At 35.4% G+C, this 19,991-nt stretch overlaps 1 protein-coding gene and 1 long non-coding RNA gene across 14 annotated transcripts in view; one reads left to right on the forward strand and one right to left on the reverse strand.

The window, feature by feature from the left end:
- MYCBP2 (MYC binding protein 2) overlaps positions 1-19,991 on the forward strand; it is a 264,029-nt gene that overhangs the window by 119,951 nt on the left and 124,087 nt on the right. For all 13 annotated transcript variants that reach the window (XR_011489071.1, XM_070471540.1, XM_070471542.1 and 10 more), the window contains 10 exons: positions 1,373-1,545; positions 2,483-2,608; positions 2,697-2,824; positions 5,745-5,836; positions 10,321-10,455; positions 11,768-11,851; positions 13,016-13,112; positions 15,167-15,359; positions 15,850-16,124; positions 18,587-18,808. Coding sequence is in view for 12 of the 13 variants with exons in the window: in XM_070471540.1 (XP_070327641.1) it covers positions 1,373-1,545; positions 2,483-2,608; positions 2,697-2,824; positions 5,745-5,836; positions 10,321-10,455; positions 11,768-11,851; positions 13,016-13,112; positions 15,167-15,359; positions 15,850-16,124; positions 18,587-18,808 (1,525 nt within the window). In the remaining variant the exon portion in view is untranslated. The remainder of the gene's footprint in view (positions 1-1,372; positions 1,546-2,482; positions 2,609-2,696; positions 2,825-5,744; positions 5,837-10,320; positions 10,456-11,767; positions 11,852-13,015; positions 13,113-15,166; positions 15,360-15,849; positions 16,125-18,586; positions 18,809-19,991) is intronic.
- LOC110152936 (uncharacterized) overlaps positions 1-19,991 on the reverse strand; it is a 34,082-nt gene that overhangs the window by 1,293 nt on the left and 12,798 nt on the right. The gene's annotated exons all lie outside the window — the stretch shown is intronic.

Genomic DNA, 19,991 nt, shown 5'->3' on the forward strand with positions numbered 1-19,991 from the left:
GCTTTCAGTTCTTTCGGCTGTGTACCCAAAGTGGGACTGCTGGATTTAAGTGCTTATATATTTAGTAAGCTTGGATCATCAAGCGCCATTGATTGAGATCATCCTTTCTAAACTGATCTGAAACGTCAGCTCTGTCTAACATGAATGAGATCTTCTAGAGCATCAGTGCTTTCTGTGTAGACTTCCCAGCTGTAAAAAATGAGGATTTGTTCTTCCTTCCCATGTACTTTTGTACCTGTGCTTTAGAAACTGTGTAAAAGATTGTCCATAGCAGCATTTTTTTTATAGTAGAAGACTGAATGGTTTTCATATTCTGCTATCAGTAATAAAATGAAGAAACAGTTGTGAAATAGTCACATGAGCTAATTCCCTTACAACAGTGAGATTGAGTGATTTTGCAGCCACATTGCACTGTGTAAATACAAATTGTAAGAATATTCTTACGTTTGAAGGAAGCAAGCCACAAAAGAATACACAAAGTATGTATTGTGTTCATAGACAGTTCAAAACACAAAACTTAAATAATATGCTACTTTGATACAAACATGAAAAGCCGTTAAGAAAAGCAAGAAGATAATAAACTTTTGAAATTCAAGATACTTGTTCCTTTTGAAAGGGGAAGGAAAGGAATTGAGTAGGGAGGATGGCAACAGGAAACTTAATAGATAAATTATAATGTTCTTTTTACTAGTGTACATCATGTCATTATTCTTCATACTTTGTTTTAAAAATATTTGTTAATGTTCTTGTGCATTAACTCAGTAGTTGATAAAATATCTTTTCCCAAAAAAGTTTAAAAAATAAAAGAAGTGGAGACTGCTTTTTGAGAATTTTGTTATGGAAGAGATGAAAGGAATGAGATAGTGGCAGGATGTCATTGTGGGTTCTTCATAGTTTTTATGATGCGTTACTGTTGATTAGTAAGATTCAGCATCTACATTCCAAAGAACAGCATTCTGTGTCCCTTGCCCACTTTTGGTTTTGGATTATCTCTTGTTGGGTTGCAGGAGTTCCTCTCCATTATGGATATTGTTGTTTAGTCTTGTGTTTGTTTCATGTATTTTCTTTTGACTTTACACTTTTTTTTAATGGAGTTTTGCTGTGCAAAAGTTTTATATTTCTAAGTACACATTAGAGTTTAAAGACTCTTGCTCTATTATCATGCAATAATGTGATACTATTTGCTGTTTTGTTCAAAATTTTTATGATGACATAAATCATTTTATATTTTTAGCTCAGATATGGAAAGTAATGAGCTACATTTTGTCCTGTTTAAGCTGGCTATATTGTTCTCTTTGTGTCATCAATTTTGCTTAATAAGTTTTTTAAAATGAAACTGTATGTTGAGGTGCTGTGATCTTTTCCTTGAAAGGTTTCGGCCAAGCACTAGAGAACTGTGGTGTTACAACGCGGTGGTTGCCGATGCCCGACTTCCCTCTGCAGCAGACATGCAGTCCCGATGTAGCATTCTGAGTCCCGAGCTGGCCTTACCCACGGGCTCAAGGGCTCTCACCACCCGGTCTCACGCAGCTCTGCACATTTTAGGTAGGGCTGGTGTTTGATGATCAACTAATTTTCGTTAATGTGTCCTGAAGATTTTTTTTAAAAGAGTATTTAAATTTGTGTATCATTCTGTCATGTTTGTTAAATAATAATGTGCTAGGTGCAAAGTAAGTTAAATCTAACTTTAAAAGGTTTCTCCTACAGAAAAAAGTACATTAGGCTTAGACCAACACCATGAAAGATTTATATATTCCCAAATATAAAGCAGCCCTGAATATAATGTTCCTAACAGGTAAATCTTTTAAAATAATGTTTTTGCTTACTATTAATACATAAACTTTAGTGAAGCAGGTTAAATATTCAAATATATAATTACAGTGTTTAATTTTTATGCATTATTTTAAAATAAATTCTATAAAATATTTATGAATTTTATAATTACCACTTCTATTTCTTCTTATGTAACAGTTTTCCACAGCACATTAAATTTACTTCTAATTAATGAATTTGAGATACAGCACTTTTATACCATCTGGTAACCGTTGTAAACATGCCAAACTAGCATTGATTAAGTTTATCTCAGGCTACTTTGTCTTCCTCAAATAGTACCTTAAAAATCAATCTAAAGTCTTAATCATTGTTAAGCAGAAAAAAGAAAGAATCAATCTGAAGTGATTCATAGAGTTTGATAAATGACAGACCTTGTAAGGACTCAAATATTAAATAAGCTCTTGCAGCTTTTCAGAGTTTTGCATGAAACATTGTCATACAGCATATATTTAAATATGCTAATTACGCAAGCAGAGGGTAATTTGTATTGGTTTTAAGTATCTTCCATGAAATATTGAAGCATGGTATAAATTTGTTGAGCACATTTAGAGTTTGCTGTTTTAATTTATCGCCTCCAGCATCTCAGATATCACGAATACTAGGGGAAGTGTTCATTCAAGCAGTTGAATTTTCGTTTGTTTGATTTTAGGTTGTCTTGATACCTTGGCAACTATGCAGGATTTAAAAATGGGTGTTGCGAGCACAGAGGAGGAAACTCAAGCAGTGATGAAGGTTTATTCCAAAGAAGATTATAGTGTAGTAAACAGGTTTGAAAGTATGTACATTTATGTTGAGGAAATACTGTCTTACAAATGAATTATATGGATGTTTTAAAATGTAAATTATCATTTGCATATTTTTAGGTCATGGAGGGGGCTGGGGCTACTCTGCTCACTCCGTGGAAGCTATACGTTTTAGTGCCGACACCGATATTTTACTTGGTGGTCTTGGTCTGTTTGGAGGTAGAGGAGAATATACTGCTAAAATTAAGGTAAGCAGTCCATTCACACTGTTGTTCTCTGTGTTTGAAGATAGTGATTTTAACTTGATTTATTAATTTATAGAACACCTCCTCTAATAAAGGACCTGAGGAAGCATTGCTACAATCAAATAGAGTAATAATAAATCATTAACTCATGAAAAATTCGGAAGTCAAGTTAAAAAGGAGTAAAATAAATAGAAAATGACTTGTCAATAATTTTAGGTTGAAAAAGGCATTAACAGTCAATCTCAATCTTCTGTGTACCTTTCTCTGTGCCTGCTTTCTTGTAGCCGTTTTAGTAACAAGATACAGGGGCATCTTGATGTGTCTTTAAAATTTTTTAGCATTTATATCACCAGATGCTGTGTAAACATACATCATCACCACAGACATATGGGGACCAGGGATGAAGTGAGTAAGGGGATGGATTCCATCTGGTAGATAGTCAAAAACCAATCAGGAGTCATAAGTTTACTGTACTATGCATGTCAGAAAGGGCCAACTGTTATACTAAGTAAAGGATCTACTCAGTCTTTGAAAATTCACTGATAGCTTGAATGTTCTGTTGTCACATTATCTGATTTTGCTCTTAAAGTGAAAGAGAAAACTCGTTTATGCCTTAATTTCAATAGCAAGTTTCATAAAAAACTTCTCAGTTAGATGCTACTGTAGCCTCAGTCTTTATCTTCCTTGCCTCAGTCAACACAGTTTAATCCGGTTGAGCTTTTCTTTGATACAGTTTCTTCACATGGCTCCCAGAACACCAGGCTTCGCTTTGCTCTGGTCTCATTGGCTGCTCTTAGTCTCCTGCTGGTTCCTCATCATCTTCCTGATCTGTAAATGTTGGAGTGCCAGAACTCAAAGTCTTGAACATCTTTTTAAAGTCTACTCACCCCACAGTGATCCAGCCTGATGGTTTTAAGTGTTTTTCTTTTTATCACTCTTAAACTTAATAGACCTCCAAAGTCATTTATACAGCTACCTACTTTGCATCTCTATGTGGATAGCTAACAGGTATTTGGGGTGTAACATACTCAAAACCAGGCTTCTGACATCTTCTCTAAACCTCCTATTCTGTTGTCCTTCCCCATCCCATTTAACGGACTCACAATAGAATTAACTTTATTATTCCAGTTGCTCAGGCCAAAAATCTTGAAGTCCTTCTTGACTGCCCTCTTTCTTTGACATCCCACATTCACTCTAGCAGCAGATATTGTTGGTTGCACTTCGGAAATAAATCCCGGATCTAACTACTTCTGAAAACTGTCCCTGGTAGGAGGTTGGTCCAAACCCCGACCACCTGGATCAGCACAGAGTAGCCTCTGGTCTGCGCTTGCTCCCTTCGTTCTGCTCTCCGCAGAGCAGAGTGATTCTCTTAGAATGAGCACCAGAGTATGCCACTCCTCTGTCAGATTCCTGCAGTGTCGTCTTGTGTTAGAATAAAAACCAGGCCTTACGAGGGCCTGAAAAGCACCCCCGGAACTAACTTCCATCACCCCTCTGCCCCTGTGTTATACTAGTTAATTCACTGCAGCTAGCTCCACTGGCCGCCTCTCTTCCTCAGTCATGCTGGGCACAGTCAGACTTCAGGACCTTCACACCTGTTACTCCCCTGACTACAGCTCTCCATTCCCGTACCTGCACGGCTGACTGTTTCTTTACCTTAAGATCTCCACTGCCCCGTGAGCCTGTTTAAAACTGTACATCCAACAGCCCCCATTCTTTCGTTGTTTGTCTTGTGTACCCCTGTATGCCTGATTCTTACCACCCTGCCTGGCACACAGCATGTGCCCAAAATTATCTGCTGAACATAAATAGCAGAGCCATAGGGGCAAGTTATTAAGGACCTTTGTATCATGCTGTTTACAATGAAGAGGAGGGAAACCATTGAAGACTTTTAGGCTAAAGAAGTATTCTAATCAGATGGGCATTTTTAAAAGATAACTATGGGTTATTAAAGAAAAGCAAAAACCTTTAACTGTGGAATATGGGTTAGAACAAGGAGAGAAAGGAGAGAAGAATTAATTAGTTCATACTGAATTCTTTCAGCTAGTAACACTGGAAACACTGGTGGCATTGACAGTGTTTGGTACCAGCAGTAGAATAGATACAGAGCTGGTGGAGAGACATGGAAAAAAAGGATTACCCCAGGGTTTTTTGTGTTTTTTTTTTTTTAAATTTATGGCTGTTTCAGGTCTTTTGTGGCTCCTGGCATCTTCATTGTGGCATGTAGGATCTTTCATTGTGGTATGAGGGCTTCTTTTTAGTTCTGGAGCCCATGGCAGGTGGGATCTTAGTTCCCTGACCAGGGATTGAACCCACAACTCTTACACTGGCAGGCATTGGCGGATGGATTCTTTACCACTGAGTAACCTGAGTGCTTTACCTTCTGTTATTGCTATTCATCAGCTAATATTTTTCTAGTCTTTTTTTGGGGTGGGGAGGGGGCTGTGGTATATGAGTGTTCTATAAGTATCGTTTCTTTTAATTCACACGGTTACAGTGAAGTAGGCACTGCTAGTGTGTCCATCTCCCCTCTATGGATGAAGAAACCGGATCCAAGGATCTCATAGCTAGTTACATGTTAAGACAAAATTCTACTACATTTGGAAGCTCACTTAGAAATTAGAGTTCTCTTAACCTCCTTCAGATGTTTATATCTGGTAAAGAACAGTTTTGGAGCATTTGATATAAGTAGGTGAATATATAAAGCAAGAAAAACTGAGGTTAATATAGACCATAAGACATTGTATATGTTTCTTAATTTAGATATATAGATTTGTTTATTTCACTAAATAAGATTTTTTTCAAGCTGGTACTTGTTTACATTTTGTCATCTCCAGTGTATATTAAAGACACAAAATTATAAGCACATTATTCAGCAGATTTACATGATTGTGATCACAATATGCTTTTCTCCTTTCCCCAGCTGTTTGAGTTAGGTCCTGATGGAGGCGATCATGAAACTGATGGAGACCTTCTTGCAGAGACAGATGTCTTGGCTTATGACTGTGCTGCTAGGTAAAGATCTCTTCAGTATTCATTGTAATCATTCCATATTTGATATGGCAAGTTTATTATAAATGAATAATGTGATTTAAAAAGGAAGTTTTAAGTAATCTGTGATCAGATGCTTAAGAAGCTAAATTATGTACTAGGTGATAAGTGTTGCTTTTAATAATAGTACATTAAAACTAGAGTGTCCTTCATGTTTGTATTTCACAAGATAAATTGACTGTTTCTACACTGGAGATGGAAATATACATATATTTTGCACACATATTTTCATGTATCACTTAGAGAACATCTGATGTGCTACTCTAGTGATGCAGTACAATTCTTTACTATGAGTAGCGTTATGTGTACTATATCCAGTAGTCACAGTGGGCCATCCTTTAGATCACCTGCATACTCTGACACCTTGACACCGGGCCTGTAGTGTTTGCTTGGTTATAGCACCATTGGAGAGGTGGCCGGCTTTACTGAAACAGGAGTAGCCAGAATCAGGATGCTTGCTTTTAACGTTTTTGTTAAATAAAAGAGAGGCAGATTTTATCAGTCTTTCTGTGTAATCCTAAGAATTACCTCAGCACTGTGCTGTGATAAATCAGGGATGATGTGAAAAAGAAATGAATTGAATTTCATGATAATAGTAACACACGGTCCTTCACCAGTCACTATGTTAAGAAAACCTCCTGTGGCATTCATAAGCTTTTTGCTAATGAAAACATATCTTTTCTGAAACTGGTGATAAGGCATTGAGTTTGCTTTCAATAGATAATACTTTGTGAACAAAATAGTAAACCTAAAGAAAATTCCGACTGTTTCTTCACTTTAGGCATTAACCAATATCGGGAGATACTTTTCCAGTAACTTTCATGTTATCCATGAATGAAAATTAGGGAAATTTCAGGAAGGTTAATTATTAAGTAATTTTTAGTAAAACCTTAAGATACCACTGTCATCATATTTTGAACAGATGATTATAAGTCAAAAATGCAGTATATGGTTTTATATAGACAGAATCGTCTAGATTTTCTTCATTTGCCTACTAATGAAGCCCAGATTCCTATGGCTAGCATTAAAGAACTTATAATCTTTAACAGCCTCTTTTAACTTTCTGCCTATTACTCTTCTTTATCTGTCTTAGTGCTCTAATCCTACTGGACATGTTGCCAGTTTCATACCCTGTTTTGTACTTTCAGACCTCTGCAGAACTGTTCAGGACAGTCTTCCCCTTCCTCATTTTCCTTTGTTCTCTCTATCCCAGCTGCAATCAACGCACATTCCCTCCACTCCGTTACTAGGACTTTTCAACTTGAGTGTATATCAGATTTTCTTTATTTGTTTATGCATTTTTCTTTCTTTCCTCCTAATTTAGTAAACTTTTTGTGTAGTTACTGTGTGACAGGCTCAATCCAAACTCTTTGTCTCAACTCAGTTCTCAAAGCAGTCCTATGACCTGGATATTACTGTTATCCCTATTTTCAAATAAGGAAACTTGAGTCATTGAGTCACAGAGAGGATGTAGTAACTTGCACAAGCTAACCCAGCTAGTGAGTTACAGAGCCAGGCCTTGAACTCAGGCCATCTGATTCCAGAGCCCGCAGAACACTTTAGTTGAATAAATCTACTTTAAAATTCAGTCTTCCTGAAAAAACTATCAGTTTTTTTGATAACAGTTAAAGGTCATTGAAAAGGCAAAATGGTTGTCTGAGGAGGCCTTACAAATAACCGAGAAAAGAAGAGAAGCAAAAGGCAAAGGGAAAAAGGAAAGATATGCCTATTTGAATGCAGAGTTCCAAAGAATAGCAAGAAAAGATAAGATAACCTTCCTCAGTGATCAGTGCAAGGAAATAGAGGAAAACGATAGATTGGGAACAACTAGAGATCTCTTCAAGAAAATTAGAGATACCAAGGGAACATTTCATGCAAAGACAGGCACAATAAAGGACAGAAATGGTATGGACCTAACTAAGCAGAAGATATTAAGAAGAGGTGGCAAGAATACACAGAAGAACTGTACAATAAAGATCTTCATGACCCAGATAACCACGATGGTGTGATCACCCACCTAGAGCCAGACATCCTGGAATGAGAAGTCAAGTGGGCCTTAGGAAGCATCATGATGAACAAAGCTAGTGGATGTGATGGAATTCCAGTTGAGCTTTTCAAATCCTAAAAGATGATGTTGTGAAAGTGCTGTGCTCAATATGCCAGAAAATTTGGAAAATGCAGTAATGGCCACAGGACAGGAAAAGTTCAGTTTTCGTTCCAGTCCCAAAGAAAGGCAATGCCAAAGAATGTTCAAACTACCACACAATTGCACTTATCTCACACTGTAGCAAAGTAATGTTCAACATTCTCCAGGCCAGGCTTCAACAGTACATGAACCGAGAACTTCCACATGGTTAAGCTGGATTTAGAAAAAGCAGAGGAACGAGAGATCAAATTGCCACTTCCGTTGGATCATAGAAAAAGCAAGAGAATTTCAGAAAAACATCTACCACTGCTTTATTGACTATGCCAAAGCCTTTGACTATGTGAATCACAACAAACTGTGGAAAATTCTTCAAGAGATGGGAATACGAGACCACCTGACCTGCCTCCTGAGTAATCTGTATGCAGGTCAAGAAGCAACAGTTAGAACTGGACATGAAACAACCAACTGGTTCCAAAGTAGGAAAGGAGTACATCAAGGCTGTATATTGTCACCCTGCTTATTTAACTTATGTGCAGAATACATCATGAGAAACGCTGGGCTGGAGGAAGCACAAGCTGGAATCAAGATTGCCGGGAGAAGTATCAATAACCTCAGATACGTGGATGAAACCACCCTTATGGCAGAAAGTAAAGAAGAACTAAAGAGCCTCTTGATGAAAGCAAAAGAGAAGAGTGAAAAAGTTGGCTTAAAGCTCAACATTCAGAAAACTAAGATCATGGCATCCAGTCTCATCACTTCATGACAAATAGATGGAGAAACAGTGGAAACAGTGGCTGACTTTATTTTTTTGGGCTCCAAAATCACTGCAGATGGTTGCAGCCATGAAATTAAAAGACGCTTGCTCCTTGGAAGAAAAGCTCTGACCAACCTAGACAGCATATTATAAAGCAGAGACATTACTTTGCTGACAAAGGTCCATCTAGTTAAAGCTATGGATGTGAAAGTTGGACTATAAAGAAAGCTGAGCACTGAAGAGTTGATGCTTTTGAACTGTGGTGTTGGAGAAAACTCTTGAGAGTCCCTTGGACTGCAAGGAGATCCAACCAGTCCATCCTAAAGGAAATCAGTCCTGAATATTCATTGGAAGGACTGATGCTGAAGTTGAAAACTCCAATACTTAGGCCATCTGATGCAAAGAAGTGACTCGTTTGAAAAGACCGTGATGCTGGAAAAGATTGAAGGCAGGAGGAGAAGGGGACGACAGAGGATGAGATGGTTGGATGGCATCACAGACTTGATGGAGATGAGTTTGAGCAATCTCCAGAAGTTGGTAATGGACAGGGAGGCCTGGTGTGCTACAGTCCATGGGGTCACAAAGAGTTGGACATGACTGAGCAACTGATATGTAAAAGTCATCTTATTTTAGTATGAAAGTTTTATATTTTTAAAGCACATTTTAGAATTCACAATGTAGGGGACGAAAATGTCTTGACCATAACACAAGTAACTGTTATTTGTATATTTCAGTTGAAGGATAATTGCTTTATAATGTTGTTGGTTTCTGTCATACAACAATGCAAATCATCCATAATCATATATATATATATATATATATATATATATATATATCTTCTCTTGAGTTTCCCTCTTCCCTGCCACCCCTCCCTTCTAAGCTGTCACAGAGCACCAGGCTGGGCTCCTTGTGTTATGTAGCAACTTCCCACTAGCTGTCTGTTTTGCACATGATAGTGTGTGTGTGTATGTGTGTGTGTGTGTGTGTGTGTCTGGGCTCCCTATGTTATATAGCAGCTTCCCACTAGCTATCTGTTTTGCACATGATTGTGTGTGTGTGTGTGTGTGTGTGTGTGTGTGTCTGGGCTCCTTGTGTTATGTAGCAGCTTCCCACTAGCTGTCTGTTTTGCACATGATAGAGTGTGTGTACATGTGTGTGTGTGCGTGTATGCTACTTTCTCGATTTGTCCTACCCTCTCCTTCCCCCACTGTGTCCACAAGTCCGTTCTCTACATCTTCATCTCCATTCCTTCCCTGCAAATATGTTCATCAGTACTGTTTTTCTTGATCCCATATATATTTGTTTTTTCTCTTTCTGACTTCACTCTGTATAGCAGTCTCCTGTATAGTTCATCCACCTAATTCCAGCTGACTCAAATTTGTTCCACTGTCCAGACTTTTTAAAATAGAGGGTTTTTAATGTTGTTTGACAAGAATCTTATAATACAATGTATTTCATGTTTTGCTTATAAAAAGGATTTTAAACAGTAAATGTCTGTACCAACGAAGTGTGGAGGGCTTGTCTTTGACACTCTGATTTTCCTCTTAGGGAAAAATATGCAATGATGTTTGATGAACCAGTCCTTCTGCAGGCAGGCTGGTGGTATGTAGCCTGGGCGCGAGTGTCAGGACCCAGCAGTGACTGTGGATCTCACGGACAAGCCTCTATTACCACAGATGATGGGTAAGCAGAATGTTTTCAGCATTACTTAAGCAACTCTCATTTTTGTTAGTTGAATGTTGATTTGAAAGTTCAGGGGTCTTTTAGTAGGATAAAAAAAAATCTTTGTAGGTCTAGAACATAATATGACCAGCTAAAAATTAAATTCATGTAATCTCATGCTAAATAAAGTAAGACAAAATGAGAAGATATTCTGATATTCTTTGCTCTTGTCACTTGGCATTTGTATGTATTTCTGGATGTTACAGTGTTTAAAACCTTATACCAAAATTAGAAGTTACATAGCGGAAAATGACAAGAATAGTTAGGAGTCTGGAAACTAGAAAAAAGAAACATATACTTGCTATAAAATTTGATAGTGCTTATGAAAATACAGATTACAAAGCTTTCATGATATGAGATGATATAGTTTTAATAAAATGTAAGGGGAAATTTACTGTTTAAATTTCAAATGTAGAGTTCTTCCCAGTTTATAAACTGCCTTCATACATAATATCTCATTTGATGCTCTCAACAACTTTGTGAAGGGGTTATTAGCCCTGTTTTTACAGTCGGGAATAAAGACAAAAGGTGAAACAATTTTGCATCAAATTGTACGGCTGCTGTATGGCAGAGCCAGATCTCAACCTGGGGTCTCTTGACTCCAAGTCTAGCCTACTCTGTACTCTGATTCATATGACAGAGCTATCATTTATAAGAGAAGTTCAGTTTATTCTTTATCATTCTTGAGCATTAGCTGTTTGAACTGGGTATATTTCATATAGTTTCATTCAACTCAGAACTGACAAAAAAAAGAGCAGACTAATTTATGAGATAAAGTCTGTGTTCCTGAATGTACAAAGTAGAATGTTGTAGAGAAATGAAGTCTGTTGTCCTAATGTATCCTTTCCAGATTGTATGGTAAAACTGAAGAGATCTTTTTGGTCCTGTACTGTATTGTTCCTATATACAGTTGCTTCAACCTTGGAATATCGTAGCATTTTAAGCTAAAGTTTATATCGTATCTAGTTTACTAGATTTTAAACTGTATGTTGAAGCATCGATATTTTGGTTAAAATGTTGAAGTTGAAGTTGAAGCTGAGCTTTAACATAAAGGAGGGATCAGGCAGTAGCTCCAAATCAGGTTCAGTTCTTTCATTTAACGCATTAAGCTATGTGGAGCTAGAACTGTGTCTTTCTACTTTTACTTTTTCCCTTGAAGGATGAATTTCTCTTCAGTTACATAAAATTTGAAAACATGATTGTTATGTTTTTCATTTCCTTTCATGAATCTTGAATCATGTTGTTTTTGGTTACATTGTTATTTTTTTCTCAGGGTTGTTTTCCAGTTTAAAAGTTCAAAGAAATCAAATAATGGCACAGATGTTAATGCTGGTCAGATACCTCAATTATTATACAGGTATTTAGCATATTTACAGTTAATTAACATGGTTTATTCTTTTAATATAATGCACTAGGATTACTATAAAATATGTGACATAGTAAGAGGGAAATTACTTGAAGCATTCAGCACATTATAATATACCATTAGAAACAGAACAAAAACATCTAAGTTTTGTATATCTTTAAGGATTTTTTTACCTGAAGGTTAATTTTAGTAAAATGTCACTAGTGATTCACATTATCTATATTATGCCTATAATATTTTAATGACTTATTTTTTTAGTCTTGATTTTCTCACCAATTTCAGAATGTTTTAAACTAATGAAATTTATCTTAGAGAAATGAAATCTGAGTATTAGGGACTTTTCTATGTAGGCCTAGTTGACTTATTCTACAGTTTTATGTTTCTTGTTCATCTTGTGATAGAAGGAATTGGAAAATCCCTTACTGCTGAAAAGTTTCTGCCTTTAATTAAAATATCAAATGATAACTTGCTCATATAACATACTATTATATTTTAATATTATTTAAGAATTTTAATTACTTTATGGGAATTGAGTCATATATGGGAGCATTGCCTATGTGTGTATCCATCTATTTCTAGGAGATTACTGTAATAATTTTTGGATGAAAGAATTTAAATAGATATAAACTATTACTAAACAATAACATTCTTATTTTAAGTAGTAAATATCGAAATAGCTTTAGAACAGTGATTCTCTCTTCCATATCTTTTCTAGTAATCTCTTTAAGAACCTAGATAGTATAACCTCACTTTTTCCAAGAGGAGATTTTTATTTGCTGTTTTGCAATCTTTTATAGTCAGTATTTGCCATGGGTAGATTTTGAACATTACTAGTTGCTTGGTCTACTCTTGGGTACAGTTACTAGCATTTAATAGTAACATTACTAGAAAACAGTTATGTTTGATGTCTAGTAGGAGAAGGGAGTTTCTACTACCCAGCCTTACAAAGGTGGCATTTAGAAGATGAACTGCTTTGCTTATGTGGTAAAAATTTTGCTTAGCATGGAAAATGTTTATAAAAAACCCCATATTGGGATATTTGCCTAACAAAATACTTAAATGTTTAATTTACTTTGCTATTGCAAAAATGTATATTTGAGAAGAAAATGTCATTGGACTTTCCAACGTAAGTTTATGTGTGTCTGCTACCTTTAGACTTCCAACTAGTGATGGCAGTGCTTCAAAGGGCAAACAGCAAACCAGTGAACCTGTACATATTTTAAAGAGATCTTTTGCAAGAACTGTCTCAGTGGTAAGCCATTTTAAAAAATCTCAGCTTTTCTGTCCAGTGTTCAGTTTTGTTTTGATGGTTAGCACAGTTTTTCTCAGCATAGTTTTTTGTAACTGAGATTTGTTTGTGGTAGTTTTGACATCCCAGGCCAAAGAATATGCACTTAAAATAATGTGAAAATAGAGGTGTTCTCTGTGTGTGTGTGTGTATCTTATATACACACTGCATATTTAGTCCTTCATCTGTCACTGGACAGTTAGGCTGCTTCCGTGTCTTGGTGGTTGTAAATCGTGCTGCTGTGAACACTGGGATGCATGTATCGTTTCAAATTAATGGTTTTCTCTGGATACATGCAAAGGAGTGAAATTGATGGAAAATGTCATCAAATATACTACAGACGAGCTTCCCTGCTGGCTCAGATGGTAAAGAATCCGCCTGCAGTGCGGGAGACCCAGGTTGATCCCAGGGTCAGGAAGATCTCCTGCAGAAGGGTATGGCTACCCCCTCTAGTATTCTTGAGAATACTGGAGAATTCCAAGGATAGAGGAACCTGGCCAGCTGCAGTTTATGGGGTCACACAGAGTCGAACACGACAGAGTGACTAACATACTGCAGATACTCTATGTTGATACACTAGTTCTGTCTGAATTTTTTAATGTTTGCATAGTATTCCATAGAATGGTGTACTCTTTCTTTTTTTTTTCGATTGTGCCACACAGCTAGGGAATCTTAGTTCCCAAATAGGGATAGAACCTGGGCCTTCGGCAGTGAGAGTTCAGAGTCCTAACCACTGGACAGCCAAGGAATTCCCAGCAGATTGATGTACTCTAATTTATTTAATTCTGTTCCTATCAAAGGATTGTTTGTGTCTCGTTTTTTACTTTTACACAGTTGTCTCTTTGTACTTGAGGGGCGGTTGGTTCCAGGACCCCCCACATATACCAAAATTCCTAGATACTCAGTTCCTTATATAAAATGGCATAGCATTTGTGTATAACCTACACAAATCCTCCTGTGTTCTTTAAGTCAGCTCTAGGTTACTTATAATACCTAATGCAATGTAACTGTTGTGTAAATAATCCTTGGCATGCCACACATTCAAGGTTTGCTTTTTGGAACTTTCTGGAAATTTTCTTTCCTGAATATTTTTGATCCTTGGTTTGTTGAATCTTCGGGTGCGAAACCTTTGAATACAGAGGGTTGGTTTTATATTCATGTCTGTAAATACGTGTCTTTGATACTTACATACTTCTGTGAATATTTCTGCTGGAAGTGGGCGCATTTAAATTTGGATATATATCAAGTCAAATACACCTTCCAACAGGTGTGCTTTGAATAAGGGACTCATAAGAGCTTTGGCTCCTTGGTACCTTGACATCCTTTCAGTATTAAGATCTGTTTGGTATCTTTTGACCCAATAAGTATCTTTGCCTTTGTTATGTCTTTTTCAGTGATCTCTTTTTTTGTGTGCTGCCTGGTAATTCTTTCATATTAATGTCTAAGTGGTTTTGTGGTCATTAGGTAATTGTAATTGTAATCTTTGTAGAATAAATTTATTCATTCATTTCTTTAAAAACTTAAACTACAAACCTTTATTCTTGGTACTGTCACACCAGAGGACTGAGATTTGGTAGAGATGAGGTTTACTTTGAGATTCGTGTCGTATCCATCGTCATGTAAGCATCATAAAACCTGTAGGCCAACTGGAATGGCAAACTATGCTCACCACCCTAAACCCATATTCTAGAATTTTAAAGATCCAAATAAGTGTTTTTTGTATTTCATAGTGAATTTTAATCTCCTCTTAACTTGCTTATCAAGATTTGGCTATAGTTTATATTGTAAAATTTAATATGTAGATATAGAGTAAGTTAGTTTTTATTTTTGTTAAGCTTCAAAGATGTTCTTAATGGTCATTTAATGAATGAACTAATAGAATGTCTATTATTTGGGTTACTGAAACTCAGTAGAAACTTCAAGATTAACTTTTCAAGTTGAATGTTATCTTTCCGTTTAAGTCAGCCTATAGTATGATTTAAACTAATTGGTATCTGTTTTTTCATATTCTGGATTAGGAATGTTTTGAGTCATTGTTGAGTATTCTTCACTGGAGCTGGACCACCTTAGTCTTAGGAGTTGAAGAACTTAGAGGACTAAAAGGATTCCAGTTTACAGCTACGCTTCTAGATTTAGAGAGACTGCGCTTTGTAGGCACCTGTTGTCTGAGGTTATTGCGTGTCTATACCTGTGAAATTTACCCAGTGTCAGGTATGATGTATTTTTTTTTAATGACCTAAGTAGAGATAATGTTTTGAGACATTGAGGAGGTTTGCATAGGGATTACCATGAGTTTAAGACCCCAGCTGCCTTTATTTTAACCTGCTCTGAGTTGAGTGGAAAAGGTTGGCTTGTTGTGATGCTCATATTTACTTATAAAGAATATAATAGATTACATGTCATTCTGATAACAAAAAGTCACATTAGGCTAAAGTTAACTACTCTAATAAAGTGTTATTTTAAACAGATTCTGTCAAATCAGATTATTTTGAATGACTGATTTGGACTTAAATGCTGAAACCACTACGTTTTTTTTTCCCTATTTAGATTTTTAAAAGAAATACTTTTGGACCAACATGTGATCTCTCGTTTCATTTCTAGGTTATGAATAGCCATATAAGTAGTTGCTTGAAATATATTGAGTGTTTTCATACATACTTATTATCCTAACTAATTATTTATCTGCTTTCTCCTCTTAAAGCTACAGGAAAAGCTGTTGTAGAAGAAACCAGCAAATTAGCAGAATGTATTGGAAAAACCAGAACTTTGTTAAGAAAAATTTTGTCTGAAGGAGTTGACCACTGCATGGTGAAACTGGATAATGACCCCCAAGGATATCTCAGTCAACCCTTGAGTCTTCTAGAAGCTGTCCTTCAGGAATGTCATAATACCTTCACGGCCTGTTTCCATTCTTTCTATCCAACTCCTGCCTTACAGTGGGCTTGCCTTTGTGACCTGCTGAATTGTTTGGATCAGGTAATCTTAAGTTTGTAAAATGTTAGTTGAAAATATGATATATTACTTAATACTTTTCAAAGAAAATATATTTCAGTTGCCTTAGCCTTTCCCTTGTATAAAAGGTATATTAGGAAATCAGTTTGGTATATGTGACTTAAATAATCAAAGTTAAACAAAATTTTCTATTTGCTTTATCCTTTCTCAGTTACAGAATTGGCAAGCACGCCGTACAGATGCTGGGTTGCTTTTTGAATCTGTGAGTGAGCATGTGTGTGAGAGCAAGGGCAGCTTATGGTACCTCCACTCCTGTATCTGCGGAACAGTCAGGAGAGGGACTGTGAATGACTTTGCATGCTAACATCATTCATTCACTCATGAGGGAACTGCAGCTCTCATAAAAGTGTATGCCCCAAATTAGTTTCAGAATACTGAGCAGAATACTGGCAGAACTAAAGGGAAAAGTAGACAAATCACATTGATAGTTGGTGACTATGGGTAATTAATAGAACATAGAACTCTTTCAGTAATTAGTAGAACAACTGGACAACAAAATCAGTTCGAATACACAAGATTTGAACATTATCCATCACCTTGGCCTAACTGATATTTACAGAACAGAATGTGCAGGTTCAATGTACATATTCTTTTAGGTGTACATGTTATGTTAACAGAGGTAGATTATATGCTGGGCCACAAAATAAGTCTTAGTATATTTTACAAGATTAAGATCTTAAGGTGTTTTCAAACCACGGTAGAATTAAATTCAAAATTAAATGTAAATTATATCAAGGAAAACACCAAATATTTGGAAAGTAGGCAACACTTCTGAGTAACCAGCAAATCAAAGAAGAATTCCAAAGGAAATTAGACATTTTCACACTGAAGATAAAAATAAAGCACAGTTTGTGAGAAGTAGCCAGTGTGTTGCTTAGAGGAAAATTTATACTTTTTATTATTTTACTAGCAAAAAAGAAAAGTTTAAAATCAGTGATCTAAATTTCGACCTTAAGAAACTAGAAAGATCAAAACAAACCCAATGTAAGAAGAAAGTAATAAAGATAAAGGAAGGAAATAAAAAAGTTAAACAACAAAATCAATGAAATAGAAAATAGAGAAGACTAGAAAGTCAAAAGTTGGTTCTTTGAAAATAAATTTTTTAAACTCCTTGGAAGTCTGAGAGATGAGAGAGAAAGAAAAAACTCAAAATACCATTATCAGGAATGAAATTGGAAATATACCTATAGATCCACCAGACATTAAAATATTATAAGGGAACAGTTTTATACCAATAAATTATCACTTTAGATAAAGCATACAAATTTCTTGAAAGTTACAACTTAACCAGGACTGGCACAACAAGAAATAAAATAATCTGAATGTTTTTATGTCCATTAAAAAAATTGAATTATTTGAAACTTAACCACAAAGAAAACCCTAGACCCAGATATTATCATTGATGAAGTCTACTAAACATAAAGGAAAGAAATGACTTTACAAACTCTTTCAGAAAATATAGGAGGCAACACTTCCAAACTAGTTTTTCAAGTTACACCCATCCTGATACTAAAACCTGACAAGGATTGTGAAAGAAAAAATAATATAGACAAATATACTTAGAAAGATGGATATTAACAATATTATCAAATCAAATCCAGCAATATAAAATGTGTATTATACCAACTGAAGTTTATATTAGAAACGCAAGGTTAGTTTTGCCTTTAAAAATTAATGTAATTGATATTTGAGTTGCTATTACAAGCATATTAACTGAATGGAGAGACAAAACTGTATGATCCTCTGTATATCCTGCATATCCTGTTGATAAGTTTTTAATACTTTTTTTATAAAATCTTGCGAAGTGTGATAAATTTTCTGAATAAGCTGTGTAATAAGATGACATACTTTTGTGATCTTAGTGAAATGCTGCTGCAGCAGCATAATAACATTAAGCTACATTAACAAGAGGTAGATATCTTCTTTTTTTGTTTGTTTGTTTTTTTGTTTGTTAGACTTTTATTTCCTCTTCCCAGAAAATAACAACCTTATTAAAATCATATTTTCAGATATCTTCTTATAGTAGCACCGACTGACAAGTCATTTATTATTTGAGGGAAATGGTTTCAGAGCTTGTTACTGGAAATAACTTACACTGTATACTAATTGGGACCTTGATGAAATCATTTTTGAGAAATCGTACTAGAGAGGACTGTGATTCTGAGGGTCTACAAATGTATAAATAGTACAGGAAGCTGATTTATCAACTGTATTTAGTCATTTTCCAGCTTCATTGGGGAGTAATTTAAGCAATTGTGCTTAAAAGCATTGATAATAATAGTTTATTATTCTATAACCAGACAGAGTGACCGAGTGCTGGAAAATTTTGGTATGATTTAAGGTTGTTTGCCCTTTATATATCCAACACTTGGATTATATTGATGCAGTATTTCTTTGGTGGGGTGCATGTTTTTTTTTTTTTAAAGGATATCCAAGAGGCAAACTTCAAGACGTCAAGCAGCCGGCTCCTTGCAGCTGTGATGTCAGCTCTGTGTCACACGTCCGTCAAGCTGACGTCCATCTTCCCTATCGCATATGATGGAGAAGTACTGCTACGGTCAATTGTTAAACAAGTGAGCACAGAGAACGACTCCACACTGGTTCACCGATTTCCCCTTTTGGTAGCACATATGGAAAAACTCAGCCAGGTAGGTCTTTTTCTGAAATGTCATCCATACTGAAGTAATAAAACTGTAAACAGAGACATACTTAGTTTGGTGCTTATTCTTCTGCATAGGTAAGTATATTTACCAAATAATGAGTTTTGCAAGAAGAGTTAAAATTAAGAAAAAATTTTCTCATGTGTATCTGTAAATGAGCAGTTTTTTTCTCTTAATTTTTAATTTCAAATGATCTATATTAAGAAAAAATTTTCTCATGTGTATCTGTAAATGAGCAGTTTTTTTCTCTTAATTTTTAATTTCAAATGATCTGTAACCCATACAAAATTTGATAGACTTACGAGATAAATTCTTGTGTATTTGTTTGTTTTTTGCCAAAGCATTTAAAAATTGGAGATACTATAAGCAAACTTTTACATTCTAAAACAATATTTTAGATTGCCAAGATAGAATTTTAGGGAAATAGATAAGTTTTAAAACATCTTTTCTACAACAATTTGGTATATTAAAATAAGTATTCCAAAACAATAGTCATAGGAAACATTATTTAGTCATTGCCTCTGGTTTATTAGAAAGCATTGTGGAGAAGAATTTAGTATGCGTGGAAACCATGTATAATTACTACCAAGTTGATGAGAACTAATCTTTAAAGGGAAAAAAGGATATAAAATAAAACAGTTATACCAATTATTGTACAGTAGTAGTTTTCTAGTGACTGAAGCAACAGAAAAATTATGAGAAAAATTTCAGTGACATAGAGAAACAAAATAGGACAATAGTGGAGTGGGAAGCAAATTTGCAGTTAATGTCATACTTTGGCAGGATCCCAGTAGAAGTGATAGAAATAAATATGAAGGACTGTTAGAGAGTAAGCCAACATGGGAAATTTTTCAGTCTTAACTAGTAATTAAATGGGAATGAAAGTTTGATGATGGTATCAATATATTTCTAAAAAATCAGGAAAAATAATATTTTTGTCTTATAAAATCCTGTGCTGGTAAGACTGTAAGGAAACCACTAAACTTATAGATGGTTTATAGCATTATGTAGTGTAAGTAATTCTTTTCTTTCAATCTTTTAGCAAGTATTTATCATGTACCTACTATTTACTAGGCATTTGTTAGGTACTAATTGAGATGGGAATTAAGATAAATACAGCTCTTGAATTGAGGACCCATAAACTGGAAGGTATTTTTTAAAAATAAGTTGT

Source organism: Odocoileus virginianus, chromosome 8 (assembly GCF_023699985.2).
Source record: "Odocoileus virginianus isolate 20LAN1187 ecotype Illinois chromosome 8, Ovbor_1.2, whole genome shotgun sequence".
Taxonomy (NCBI): Eukaryota; Metazoa; Chordata; class Mammalia; order Artiodactyla; family Cervidae; genus Odocoileus; species Odocoileus virginianus.